A 13,332-nucleotide genomic window follows, 5' to 3' on the forward strand; every position below is an offset into this window, starting at 1 on the left:
AGAACCACAACCAGCTCTGAGTTTTGTGAGGAAGGCAAAGAAAATATGGAGTAAGTAGTGAAGGAAAGTAGTTATACACACCAGCTATAACCAGTAATTTTATAATACCAGTAGTTATAAAACACATCAATGTGAACAGTTGAAGTGAGTACTATAATTATTATGAGTATTCATTATTTTGTTATGAATGTTTGCATGTTTATGTATATATTTTTTTCTTCCCTCTCTTATCCCCTTGTCATCCAACATAAAATTTATTAAAATAGCTACATTTACATATTATTAAAGTTACTGGATTATCAAGGATAAAAGTGAACACCAGTCAAGGACTGTGAATTCTTTCCCAGGAAAAGAGCATATTTTCAGTTGTACACAGGTTAGCTGTGTCATGACAGGCAGAAGTTTTACTTTGTTATTGTCTTTATTGGGAGATGAAATGGTTTAAGGACATGTGTACCGGTGCCAAGTTAACAAGACATGGACTGTGGTGATCAATTGTACGTGTTGACCTGGCTATGCTGTAATACCCAGTTATTCAAAAACTGACCTAGGTGTTGCTGTGAAGGTATCTTGTAAATGTAATTTACATCTACAATCAGTTAACTTTATGTAAGGGAGATTATTCTGGATAATATGATTGGGTCTGATCCACTCAGTTGAAAGCTGAGCTTTCCCTGAAGAAGGAGAAGTTCCACCTGTGGACTGCAATGTCAGCTCTTGTCTGAGAGTTTCCAGACCTCCCTTCCACATGGCCTGCCCTGTGGATTTTGGACTTGCCTAGCCAGCCCCTACAACTGCATAAACCAATTCCTTGCATTAAATCTAGGTAGATGACAGATACATGGATATGAAGACAGACAAGACAGAACATATCCTACTGGTTGTATTTCTCTGGTGGAACTCTGACTGACACACAAATCATCTGAGAAAATCTTGCATCTCTTTAGAATCAGAGCTTGTTTTTGACCCAAAAGGGATCACCAAGTTTTCATCAGACATGCCCCAAAATGACTGGGCAAATCTCAGGAGTTCAAAAGATTATTCTGATGGAGGAGTCAGATTAAGCAGGTCAGTGCAACACCCCTCAAATAGTGTTCTGTCTTTTAGGGTGTACCTTCAGGTATGTCAGTTTTTTTCTGTTGATTAAACTATCTGCAACACATTGGAATAGTATATAGCCACTTTAACGCTCATTATTAACTGCATCTAAAAGGAAACACAAAATCTCATAACATTAATTGCTTCTAAGGAAGGTAACCCAGTAGCTGGAAGACAGAGGTGGAAGGGAGAATTTTTGCTTTTTGTGCCTTTAGAATAACGTATCATGTGAATGTGTCATTTAGATTAAGGGCTGGTATACTATGGTCCACAGGCCCAATCTGTCCCCTGCTTTTTAAAAGTGTTATTGGAACATAGCCATGCTCATTTGTTTACGTATTTTCTATGGCTGCTCTCACGCTGGAATGGCAGAATTCAGAAATTGTAATCTATATACATATGTCATATGGACTACAAAAGCTAAAATATTTACTATCTGACCCTTTACAGCAAAAAAATTTGCCAACCTGTCTAGATTTTTGAAAAATAGAAAACTGACATTAAAAAAAGACGCCCCAAGAGAATTGAAAACATGTATCTACACAAAAATTCGTACATCAATGTTCATAGCAGCACTAATCACAATACTCAAAAAGTAGAAACAACCCAAACGTCCCTCAACAGATGAATAAACAAAATGTGATATACCCACACATTACTCAGCTAGAGAAAGGAATGAAGTACTGATAAATGCTACAGCACAAATGAACCTTGAAAACATCCTGCTAAGTGAAAGAAGCCAGAAACAAAATGCCACATGTACAATTCCATTTATATGAAATGTCCAGAATAGGCAAATTCATAGAGATAAAAGGTAGGTCAGTGGTTTTCCAGGGCTGGGGAGAAGAGGGAATGGCAAGTGACTGCAAACAGGTACACAATTTCTTTTGGGGGTGATAAAAATGCTCTGGAATTAGATAGTGATGATGGCTGCACACGGTTGTGTATATGCTAAAAACTGCTGAACTGTACACCACCACCAAGTACAGGGCAATCCACAGTTCAGTACAGGGCTCAGAACCTAGTGAAAAATTAGTCCTCTCTGCCACTGCAAATCAAAATCAAACCTGGCCTGGGAGTCAGATCAAGTTCTGCATCCCAATTGTTGCGAGCATCCATGTGACCTTAGACAAGTTTCTTCCCTGTTTCCTTCCCTATAACGTGGGTATGATTGAGCAGGGAGGGAGAAGGCTGGTGGTGGAATAGGGTGTGAGGGGGGATTTTGTTCTTTCCCCAACTTTATTAGATACCCTAATAATCAGTATTCATCATCATCATCAGCACCCATTTTTAAGCATTTTCACATACATGATGTCATTTGATCTTTCCCTTTAGAAAAGACACATATTGTTTCCATTTTACAGATGAAGAAATCCAGGATCCGAGAGATCAAGCAGCTTGTCCACGTTCATCCAGTGGGTAAGTGTTGGAGCTGGGATTCGACTCCAGGTCTTCTGATTCTAGATCTTGTTCTGCCTACACTACCACACTGTTTTTGCATGTTTGCATTCTCTCTAGAAAGCCCAAAACAGCAGTGTCCAGCAGCCTCACCACAAACACTGTACACCTTTATCTGGGCAAAGGGAGGAAGGAGAGGCAGAACCTGGCGTTCTGCTGGTTCTCTTTTATCTTTCTTATGAACCTCTATATTGGCACAGTAGCAGTCTGTGGGTATGATTCATGTACATTGGTGTGGACACCAAGCCCACATACATCACAAAGATAGACACACAGGTACACCTGACCTCAACAGGCGACAGGTCATACTTGTTACTAGGGTAGTGAAGGGGCTACGCTTTTTGTCCAGGGGAGGCCTAAGAGGTCAGAACTCTAGGCGTCTGCTCTCCCTTCTAAGACCAGAAGACCCATCTCTCCCAAAGGCCTTAAGGAGGAAGCGGTGGTTCCTCAATCCTTAGTAGAGAGGAGTAAGGAGGAGGGAGAGAGGAAAGTATCCTCGCTGTCCTTGCTAAACCAGAGCCCCAAGAGAGGGAACATCAGGGATTCACTACTAAGAGATCTGGGCCCACATCTTAAAGAGTATCCATGAGACCCCTACCGTCAAACCCAGTTAAGCCCTTGCGCATCACAGTGCTAAGCTCTAGTAATGCCACCAGCTACATGAGCTTTGCCATTCACCTTCTCTGATTCAGTTTGCTTATCCAAAAATGCGGCTAATGATTACTGAGTCTAGCTCAGGGGGGTGCTCTCAGGTTTCAGCAACATAAACTGAAATGCTTTAAAAATAAAATGCATTTTATGAACACACTATTTCATCCTCCCATACCGGCAAGCAAGGGTGGCTGAGGCTTGAATACACTTGGGAGTGACCCTCTCAGGCCTTTCAAGGTGGCAAGGCTTGGGCAGCAAGGAGAGCCATGCCAAAGGCAGCCATTCTCTTCAGAAAAGGGAAGGCTGCTCTGGGGCACCAGGCCTGCCCAGGCTTGCTCGCACCCTCCTTTTTTCATTTGACCAGTCTGTATGTATCAAGCACTTCCTACAGGACAGGCACTGTTCTGTGTTCTTGAAGATAAGCAGTTAAGAGAAAAATCCTCTTACAGAGTTTATATTCTAGTTGCTGGAGGCCAGAGAGTAAACAAAAAACAAATATGTCAAGCGTTGGCAGATGCTATGTGGAATTAAACTGGGTAAAGTTAATAGTGATGGGGGAGAGGCGCTATCTTGCACAGGATGTCAGAAAGCCCCTCTAAGAGGATGTTTGAGCAAAGACTGAAAGGAGGTGAGAGAATAATTTAGCAGGGAGACTAATAAACCTAGTCTGGAGGACACTAGAGTTCAGGGAACAGAGATCGACAGCGCCACAGCGACAAAGAAGATTCCCTACCATGCTGGTTATTATCCATTTGCCTCCCTTAGATTGTCACCACCTTGCTCTTTCCTGCTGTTCCCTGTGGGAAGGGGGACTGAACCCTATAGACTGCATCTTGGGTCTGCCTTGTCATCTGCCATCTGGTTGGGTTCAGTCAAAGGGGGTCCCCAGAAGACTGAAGAACAGGATACAAGAAGCAGGGATATTGATGCTCCTATGGGCACAGTTCTAATAATGGCTGCATTCTTCTGAGAGAATTCCACAATTTCCATCTGCTTTCCACAGTCCCTTCAGTGACACATGCTCATATACTTTCCCATCCTGGGCCCCAAAGAGTGGAGGCTCATCTCCTCCAGGAAGCCCTGCAGGATTAGCCTTCCAGATGAGCACTTCCAGACGTGCACCTACCTACCTGTGCAGAAATGTGTTGTTCACAGATCCACTTGGACTGCCTCTTTCATCAGCGAAGAAAGTAGATGAGTTCTGGCTCTGGAGACACTCATCCCTGATGAAATGTGAACCATGGCCTCACTCTCCCTCCCAAAGCTCCAGCTCTGTCAAATTACTCATGACAGCTAAGGCAGTAACAGAAGTTCGGGCTCTCTAGAGCCCCATCTTAATCTTCTCTCATCTTAATCCCTTAGGACTTCACTGCCCCAAAGGTAGAGTTTCTCCCTAAGACCAGCCAACCACCTTCCTAACTGGAGGAACCCTATCTACCTACCTCCAACACTCAATAGCTCATTGCCCAGTTCATTTCCTTGATAACACATTTATCATTATTGGAAAAAGTTGATCAGTGTGTGTATGTCTGCTCTACACATAAGAATGTGTATGTCATAGAAGCCTAGAAGAACTTGCCTGTTTCATTCTCCTATGTGAACAGCATCCTAGGCCCAAGCATACAAGAACTCTTCAATGTTTTTGAGTAAATAAATAGTAACACAAAGAGGGCAAAGCACCTCTGGCTCCCTAACACCTCCACGAGGATTGCATTCACACGACGGTGTAGAGTCAGGGGTTGGAAGACACTCTCAGAAATCTTGGCACTGCTGATTTCTTAAGTTGTGTGTCTGGGCAATAGAGGATTGAGAGAATCACTTAGGTTCCACCAAAAGAGGCTCCATCTTTCTCAATATCCCCATCTTTCCATTTCGGAGTGGCCAGACCCTTTGCTAAATAGTCTCCAGGTCCAGGGAAGCCGAGAAGGGAGGTGTATGAAAAGATAAGAGCTTTGGGCAAAAGTTGAAGCAGCAAAGCTCAGGCAGGTCCATGATGGCAGCTGGGAAGGCAGCAGCTACTATCCCAAAGACACAAAGTATGACTCACCTGGCCATCACCACCAAGGAAGGCAAAACCCAGGAGCCCTTAAGGGTGAGTGCTGCTGGTTAGTTTTCTTCTACTTAAGGGGAATAAGCCTAGGCACAAATAAGTGCGGCTACAGGCCAATCAGTATCTAGTGCCTGGTCTTCTCTTCAGTCCCCATTCTACTCCACCCTGGATACCCTCCACCCTCACCCCCTGTGTGGCACCACTGCCACCAGGCCAACCCCTCATCCCCAAAGAGACCCAAAGAGCGCAGAAGTGCATCAATCAACCTTTAATGTCCAAAAGAGGCGTGGATGCAGAGCATAGGAGATGTGGCAGGGTCTCAGGCCCTGCTCCAGAAATGAGGGAGAGATGAACACAAACCAGACACTTTCAACTGGCCACACAGTCTGGGAGGGCAGGGTGAAACACAGATTTGGACATTCATAAAAAAATAAAACCTAAAATCAAGCACTCAATTTAGTGCCCACTGAAGGGTTTGATAAAGGGAACTCAATCACCACCCAGGTCCCCCCTCCCCTGCCAACATCACAAAGCAAGCTCAGCACACACTAAGAGCTGAGGGAGGGGTATTCTCCTGCCTCCCCACCAGCCCCAAGAATGGACTTGAAAATAAAAGAATAAGCTAGATCCCCCACCCCCCACATTGTCAACCCTACATGAGAGTTTTGAAGGCGACTCATGAGAATCAGCAGCTCAAACGGCAATGACCACCCCACCCCAAACCCCACCCCATTCCTATTTCATTAACAGACAAGATTTCCCCTGCATCCTCCTCAGAATCTCCTCCTCTCACGGCCCTGCTCCATCTCCTGCTATCTGGCTTCATCACTGCAAGACTGACCTCCTCCAAGGCTCCCAGAAGCTCCTCTTAGCTCTTTATCATTTCTATCCTCACCTCCCACCAGAGACTGCAACGATCCACAGTCACTGTCCCTCTGCACTGAGACCCAGCTCCAGAGCAGATGGCAGCACGGTCATCCTGTCCTGGGTGGTCCTCCTAAAGCCTTCCCAGGGAGCAGACAGCCAGAGAGCAAGCAGAGTGTCTGGGCTAGATGACAGCAAGGAGGGGACACCTATCTTTATTTCCAAAACAGATATCCCCAGAGGCTTTTAACAAAGGCCCACTTAGAACTAACTGTACCCCCTACCTACCCATACACCCTAGAGATTCCACACTGTCCTGCCCCCTCCCTCCCCTCTACCCCAAACCCCACACACACATACACACACATATACACACATATACACAGAAGAATCAAGAGACACATCGATTTGGTTTGATTGCTAAGACCTAACTAAGGAACTACAGTCACCAGAAATTCCCTTGCCAGCCAACTAACAACAGGGGCTGCTCTAAGAGAACTCCAGAGGAATGAGAAAACTGAGGGCTAAGCAGGGAGCAGACAGGAGAAGAATGTAAAGAAAAAAAAAAATTCAAGCTAATCCTACCCCCAACATCCTCCTGTCATGATCTCTGGCAGGAAGAACAAAAGAAGGTAATCCACAAAGACACAGCCCTTACTTAGAAATTCTGACAAAGACAGCAAGACAAGTCTGCTCCCCACTCCCACACACCACAGACAAACACATCTCAGGGCCCCCTAAAGAACGCATCCCCACCCCACCCTCTGCCCCAAGCCATAGAATCACAGTTCAGTGGAATATTCTCCCTGGTACTAGATCAATCCCTCCACCTTCCTTCCTATCCCTTTCTCCTTGACAATCCCAACACTGTCCCCCTGCAGCCTCCCTGGCCCTCCCAAAGCAGCATCCACCGCCAGGAAGAGGCAGCTGCACAGTTTTAGTTCCACCTCCAGAGACCTATTTCTTTTCCTCAGCCCTCCTAGTCTTTCGGCTGCCTAGTCTTTGTGGAGGGCCTTTTATTTTGTATAGGGAAAGAAAAACAAAAGGGAGAGGGTGGGAGAGATTTCCTAGTGCAATACAACCGAAAAATATTTTTAAAGTCTTGAAAAATAAACATAAAGCAGCCTTCTTCCCCCAGGCAACTAAACAGAAAGAGGTTTGGTTTTGTTTACTGCGACATACACATGAAATCGAGTATACAGTCCATGCAGTAGCACAGCCATTGGAGAGGACATCCTGATGCTGGCCCCAGTGCAAAACAGTCCCAGCAACGCCGCCTGCTTGCCATCGCTGCCGCCGCCACTGACACCTTCACCACGGCCACCTAGCCTGACTTGAAGAGGAGGATTGCAACTTGACCCAAGTAAAAATAGATGAAGTGCTTTGTCTCGTGTGTGACGTAGCTGCCAAAATTTCGGCCCACGATACAATGCCAGGTAGGGTTATATTTCTTGTCAAATTCCTAAAAAAGAATAAAGGCAGAGAAAAAAGTAATTAGGGTAGCTGGAGAAGGAGAAATCAGAATGGGAGTCTCTCCCTGCAACTCCAGCACCGATACATGTTTGTTATCACCCCTACCCCATCCCTCAGCCTGGGGTTCCCTCCCCGAACCTCAGAAGCTCAGGTTTTAAAGCTGGCCAGGACACTCTTCCCCTCATTAATAATGGAACACCACAAAGGCTCCATTATTCATCTCCCCTGAGCCTCCAGCACTCTACACCCTGATCATCTCTCCTCCCTCTAGCTACCCCACCCCCTCACGCCACCCCTAGCCCACCCTGGCATTCTTCAGCAAGGGAATCAAGAGGCCAGTGGAATAAAGGACCATTTGTCAAACAGCATGACACAAATAGGGAGCCACCACCCACTGCCTCACACATTACTAAACCAGCATTTCCAAATGCTGAACACTAAGGCATTAAAGCAAAACAAGACCAAGCATCGGGAGTACCAGGAGGCAGTACTATATAAGACAACATTAAAGGCACTCCCGTGTGCCATGCACTGTGTGGGCTGTATGTACCAGGACAAGGACCTCCACCATGAGATCAAGGTAATTCTCTCAGGGGCACAAGTTCACCATCAAAACCACAGGAAATCTTTAGAGCTAATCAGCTCCCTACTACCTTGTGGCTCAGCCTGCAGACTCAGTTCTAGAAGCATTCTGCCGTGGCCATGAAAGGGCAGCAGCCCTCCACCATGGGCCCACCAATGCTGCCAACTCTGGGGTTCTATCCCTCAACATGCTCAACATACAACTTGTCCGGTCTCCTCACAGCCCCCTTACCATACAACTCTCCAAGTACTAGGAGAGTAAAAACCAAACCCAGCTTGAACATTGGCTCAAGACTATGTGTAATACAGGAGAGCCAGTCACTTCCCTGGTTCTCATTTCTCCATCAGCAAAATAAGAGCACTGGACCAGAAAATCTGGGGATTCTTCTGGCTCTCAGAGTACAGGACAGCAAGAAGGTGGGCTCCCAAATGGCTCTGCAACCCTTGGCTCCACACCCAAAAAAGTCTCTCAGGACACTAGGAGTTCTTTTCATTCCACCCATTTGGGTAGGAAAACACAGTTCTGTAAAACTCAGAGAGACCCTACCACTTCAATGGACTAGACTGCTACCATTCTTACACACGTTCTTGGGATGCCAGAGCTGAGAATATCAAACACTGGGATTATGCCTCCAATGGATATGGGTCCTGACTGGGAATCAGGGGGCCCCAGTACCCCTTTTCTTACTTTTGGCACAGCTGCTTCCTCACCATGTTAACCATATCCAGTCACGAATTCACTCAGGAATTTTTCAGGGACCAAACCTATGGCCCCATTATTGCTTATCCATTTCTTAAAAATTATATATTTGAGCCCACCCTTTCATTAAGAATGTAGAAAGGGGTGATGTAGTACTTGAGTCCTTTTCAAGGAAAAGAAAAGGAAACCTCCTACATGATGAGGATTATTATAGGCATACCCACTTTAAATGATGTAGTTCCCTCAAAATTTGTACATCTTATTCTTTCAAATATCCTCAATCTTAATTTTGAATAGTTCTGAACTGGGCCAGAAATATTTAATTCTGAAGTGTATCTGCATACTCTTATCCCTCCCCAATGCCTTGTAAATTATCTGTAAAAGTAAACATACACACACACACCTAGCAGAGCTATTAACAACTCCTAAAGTGAATGCTTGGGCAATTCGGAATCACTCGCTAGTTTGTCTGCTTTGCAAGTTCCTAGGGTTTTGTTTGCATAGGATATACGGGCTTTCTTATGTCCCCAGCTCCAGATCTCCCTGGAAGTTAGCTCAGCTGTCAATCCCCACCCATGGCCATCAGTCCCAGCTGTCCCAGCACACCTTCTTGATATAGGCAGCAATGTCCTTCTCTATATTGTACTTCTCCATGGCCTGCGTGGCACAGTCAACGGCATCCTGTTGCATGTCCTCAGACATGTCTGCGTTCTTGATCACTGCCTTCCGGTCAGACATGGTGACACTACAGAAGGAGCAGAGAGGTAAGGCTGACAACTCCATGCTCTGGGCAGTGAACATTAGCTGCTGGGTGTGGGGTCTCAGTGAGAGAGGGGAGTATAGAAGGTGAGGGCAACAGAAAACACAGATGTGAAGCATTAGGAGAGGGAGCTCCTAAGCTTTAGCAGAGACATTGTTCCCACCCTGGGAAATATAGGGCCAATAGGACATAATAAATCATCAGTTTTTACCACAGGCAAAATAAGGTTTTTCAACTCTAAAATTTACTTCCGATATTCTGAACAGCATCAATAGTCAAGATGATATTACAGTGTATCATCTACTAACTGTGTCGTTGGGCAAGTTACTTAATCTTTGTGTTTTTATGTCATCATCTGTAAAATGGGGACTACAGGGTTGTCCTGAGAATAAACCAGGTATCCTAACATTTGAACAGAATAAGTCCCTGATTTAATGACCATTCATTACATCATTGGCATCAATGAAGAAAGAAGCTGGACTAGGACTCAGTAGGCCTGACTCCTGGTCCTGAGTTTATGTCTTGTAGTCTTAAGACAAGTCACTTGGCCTTCCTGCATTTGATTATTTTCATTTTAGCAGATGAGGATAGCTCTCTATCGCGAGTTGTTGTAAGGATTAACTAGTTATATGAGAACATCTGCAGACAAGGACAGTCTACAAGGGACTGTCCATCAGTCAGATCCAGCCTACCACCTGTTTTTGTAAAATAAAGTGTTGCAGGAACATGCTACGATGGCAGAGTTGAGTAGTTCCAAGAGACTATTTGGCCTACAAAGCCAAAACTATTTCCTATCTGGCCCTTCACAGAAAAATGCCGCCAACCCCTGCCCTATAAAAAAAGGGGTAGGGTATATTCCAGGCTATCAATGCCCAGTAGAGCAGAGATGATAATTATGACTTCTCTCAAGTACTCCAGGGTGAGATGCCCCTTAGAGGTAGAGAGGGTGGGAAGGCAACCTCAGACTTGGCCAGTCGGTCACACAGACATGGGACATGTCTGTCCCACCCTCCCCTCTGCTTCCCCACTCTCCTCAGTACAATGTTCATTTTTTAAAGCTCAATATAATTTTTGAAAGCCCTAATTTTGGACCCAGCTTCAACACTGATTTGTCATTCCTTTGGTGTGTTGCTTCCTCATGCCAAACATATTCATTCAAAAAGTACTGACCTATTAGGTGATGTGAAAGGTATTATGTTAGGGGACAATATCTTATTTTCCTCAAAGAAATGCTGAAGCCTTCCTTCTCTTAAAAAACCAGAGGCTTGGGAAAAACCTGGAGATAAAGCATTTTAAAAAGGTGCCTAAGAAAGGTAAAGAATTACTATTTTAATAGCCTTGTTTCATATCCCTGCTGTCAGGGCCATGCCATTCATCCCATAGCAACCAGAGTTCCCAGGCAGACCCTGCATGGACCCTTCCTGGGACAAGAGGAATCTCAGGAACTGGCTGGCAAGTGGCCTGTGAGGTACTATGCAGGAACAGAGGGGATGAGCCCTTTGTCCTTGACCACAGAGCCAACACATGGAGCAGTAACAATCTCCCCCTCCCATCATCCCACCCCTAAAAGCACCACTCTGTGGCCCAGCCCAATGGACAAGAGATGCTGTCATTCCAGCTCTATCTGATACAAGGCTGCACAGGAGACTGCCTGCTCAAGGGCAGATCCTTGGTATCATTCCAGGCCACCTTGATCTCTGAGTTCACATTAGCCTGTGGGCTAGATGGCTGAAAGGGAAAACAGAACTCACCACCACCATCTGAGCCTGCACCACATGCAGAGAATGCACACATGCCAGCTGCCTGCCAGACAGCCCTTGACCACATCCAAGGCCCCTTCATCTAGATAGCACTGTCAAACTAAGCAGGGCTGGTTCCACTTCGGCAGAAACTAGCAGAGCAAAGAGGTAGTAGACCAGCACCCTCTGCCCCCACATTATGGAGAGGAAAAGTCAGCCTCAACTGGAGTCTGTGAGCACCACATGGTGCTGAGGAAAGATTCGGAGAACACTGTTCAAGGAATGACTAGTTACATGACCTTGGGCAAATCAACATCTTCATTTTAAATACCAAAGGTTGAAATGAGATAAATGGGGCAACCTCAATGGGTCTGAGCAAAGGTACAACAGCAGCACAGGGAGAAAGGTTCTTATAAGGCTCCGTACAAGTGAAGAAAAACTAGTGTCACCTGGTGGCCTATTCCGGGTTACCACTCAGAAGGGGGCACTGTTTACAAACCCAGGCGTGGGGGTGGGGCCTGGTTAGACAGCAAAGTGAAAGTATGAAATTGGCACCATTTTGCCTGCAAGCTCACCTGCTCCACTGCCTCATTCCCAAAGTCCAAAGGGGCAACTTTGTTACAGTAATTAAAAGCCACTTTACTCTCCAGGAGACAGCCTCCGGTTACATAATATTGGTCTTGTGACTACAATGGCACGATTCTTCACCCCTGCCCCCCAGGCATCTGAGAGAGTTGAAGCCCAACCCCTACCACCCCTGTCCAAGGTGCCAGTGAGCAAAGCAGAGGAAGGTGTCCAGTCTAGCCCCTCCCTCCTGGGGAAAAAGCAAGGGACCTGGGCCTCCAGATAAGAGGAGGATGGCCAGAGGGCCCCAGGCCAGCCGCCTCAGTCACGAGCCAGGGCTCCTGTGAAAAGCGCAAAGGGCACTCCAGGACAGCTCCCATCTTCTATTCTTGGTTTTGCAACCCAAAAAAAAGGCTAAATCTCCGAATGACACGGACCACCATCCCCACCCGCCAATAGACACACACTTCTACTTCCCTCTTCGGGCTCTCCAAGGGGGCCGTATCCCTCCACTATCCCATCCTCCAGAGCGCTGAGGTCCCAAAGGGCAGCACCTGGGGAACGAGGAAGCATCCTCCTCCCCCCCCACCTCCCGCCCGCGCCGCCGGCCAGGTCCGCAGGCTCTGGCCGGTCGGCCGCCCTCCCCCGCCCGGCCTGGAACAGCGCCGGAGTGACTGGGCGTCCTCGCTGCAGGAAGGACGCCCCAGAGGGTGGCGGTGGCGGCAGGAGGAGCCGCGTCACGCCCAAGCCCTCTCCACCCCCTCTTCCCCGGCCCCTGATATCAGGGGCCTCCACGCAGCGCAGGGAGACTCCCCGGGGTGGCGGGGGCAGCGGCAGCTCCGCAGCCCAGGCCTCCAGCAGCGCCACGAGGGTGGACGGGGCAGAGGGTGGCGCAGCTGGGGCTGCGCCCAGAGGGAGGGGCAGCGGGGGCGCGCGGCGCTGCCCGGACCGTCAACGCCAAGGACTGCGGGGCCAGCCCTGTTCCAGGCCTTGGGGCCAGTTGAGGAGGCCGTAGGGCGACCTCGGCGAGGGCTGGGGCGTGTGGAGCCGCACGCGACACGGGCACAGGCCCGCCACCGGGGGACGCCCCCACCCACCGCTCACCTTCACGGAGGCGAGTCCGCACGGGGCCCTGGGGAGCAGCGATGGCCCGAGGCAGAGCACAGGCAGGGGCGGTGTCCCCTGGGCTCCTCCTGCAGCCGCCGCCGCCGCGGTCTCCGGCTCCCGCAGCCCGGGGCCGATCGCTCCCTGCCGCGGTCCGCCCTTGGGAGTTTCGCCGGCCGCCCGCGCTCCGCCTCGCGCCGCCGGCCCGCCCGCCCGCTCAGCGTTGGCGCCTCACAGCTCCGCTCCGCTCTGCCGCTGAGCGCGGCCGACGCGCGGCCCCCGCTGAAAT

General features: G+C 47.9%; 1 protein-coding gene across 1 annotated transcript; it reads right to left on the reverse strand.

The window, feature by feature from the left end:
- Positions 1–5,510: 5,510 nt before the first annotated feature.
- DYNLL2 (dynein light chain LC8-type 2) lies at positions 5,511–13,318 on the reverse strand. The gene is made up of 3 exons (XM_050764812.1): positions 13,044–13,318; positions 9,483–9,621; positions 5,511–7,583 (listed from the first exon to the last, which is right to left on the reverse strand). Exons 2-3 carry the CDS (start codon positions 9,612–9,614, stop codon positions 7,446–7,448), a joined length of 270 nt encoding a protein of 89 aa, XP_050620769.1. The 5' UTR covers positions 9,615–9,621; positions 13,044–13,318; the 3' UTR covers positions 5,511–7,445.
- Positions 13,319–13,332: the final 14 nt, after the last annotated feature.

This window comes from Macaca thibetana, chromosome 16, assembly GCF_024542745.1.
Source record: "Macaca thibetana thibetana isolate TM-01 chromosome 16, ASM2454274v1, whole genome shotgun sequence".
Classification (NCBI taxonomy): Eukaryota; Metazoa; Chordata; class Mammalia; order Primates; family Cercopithecidae; genus Macaca; species Macaca thibetana.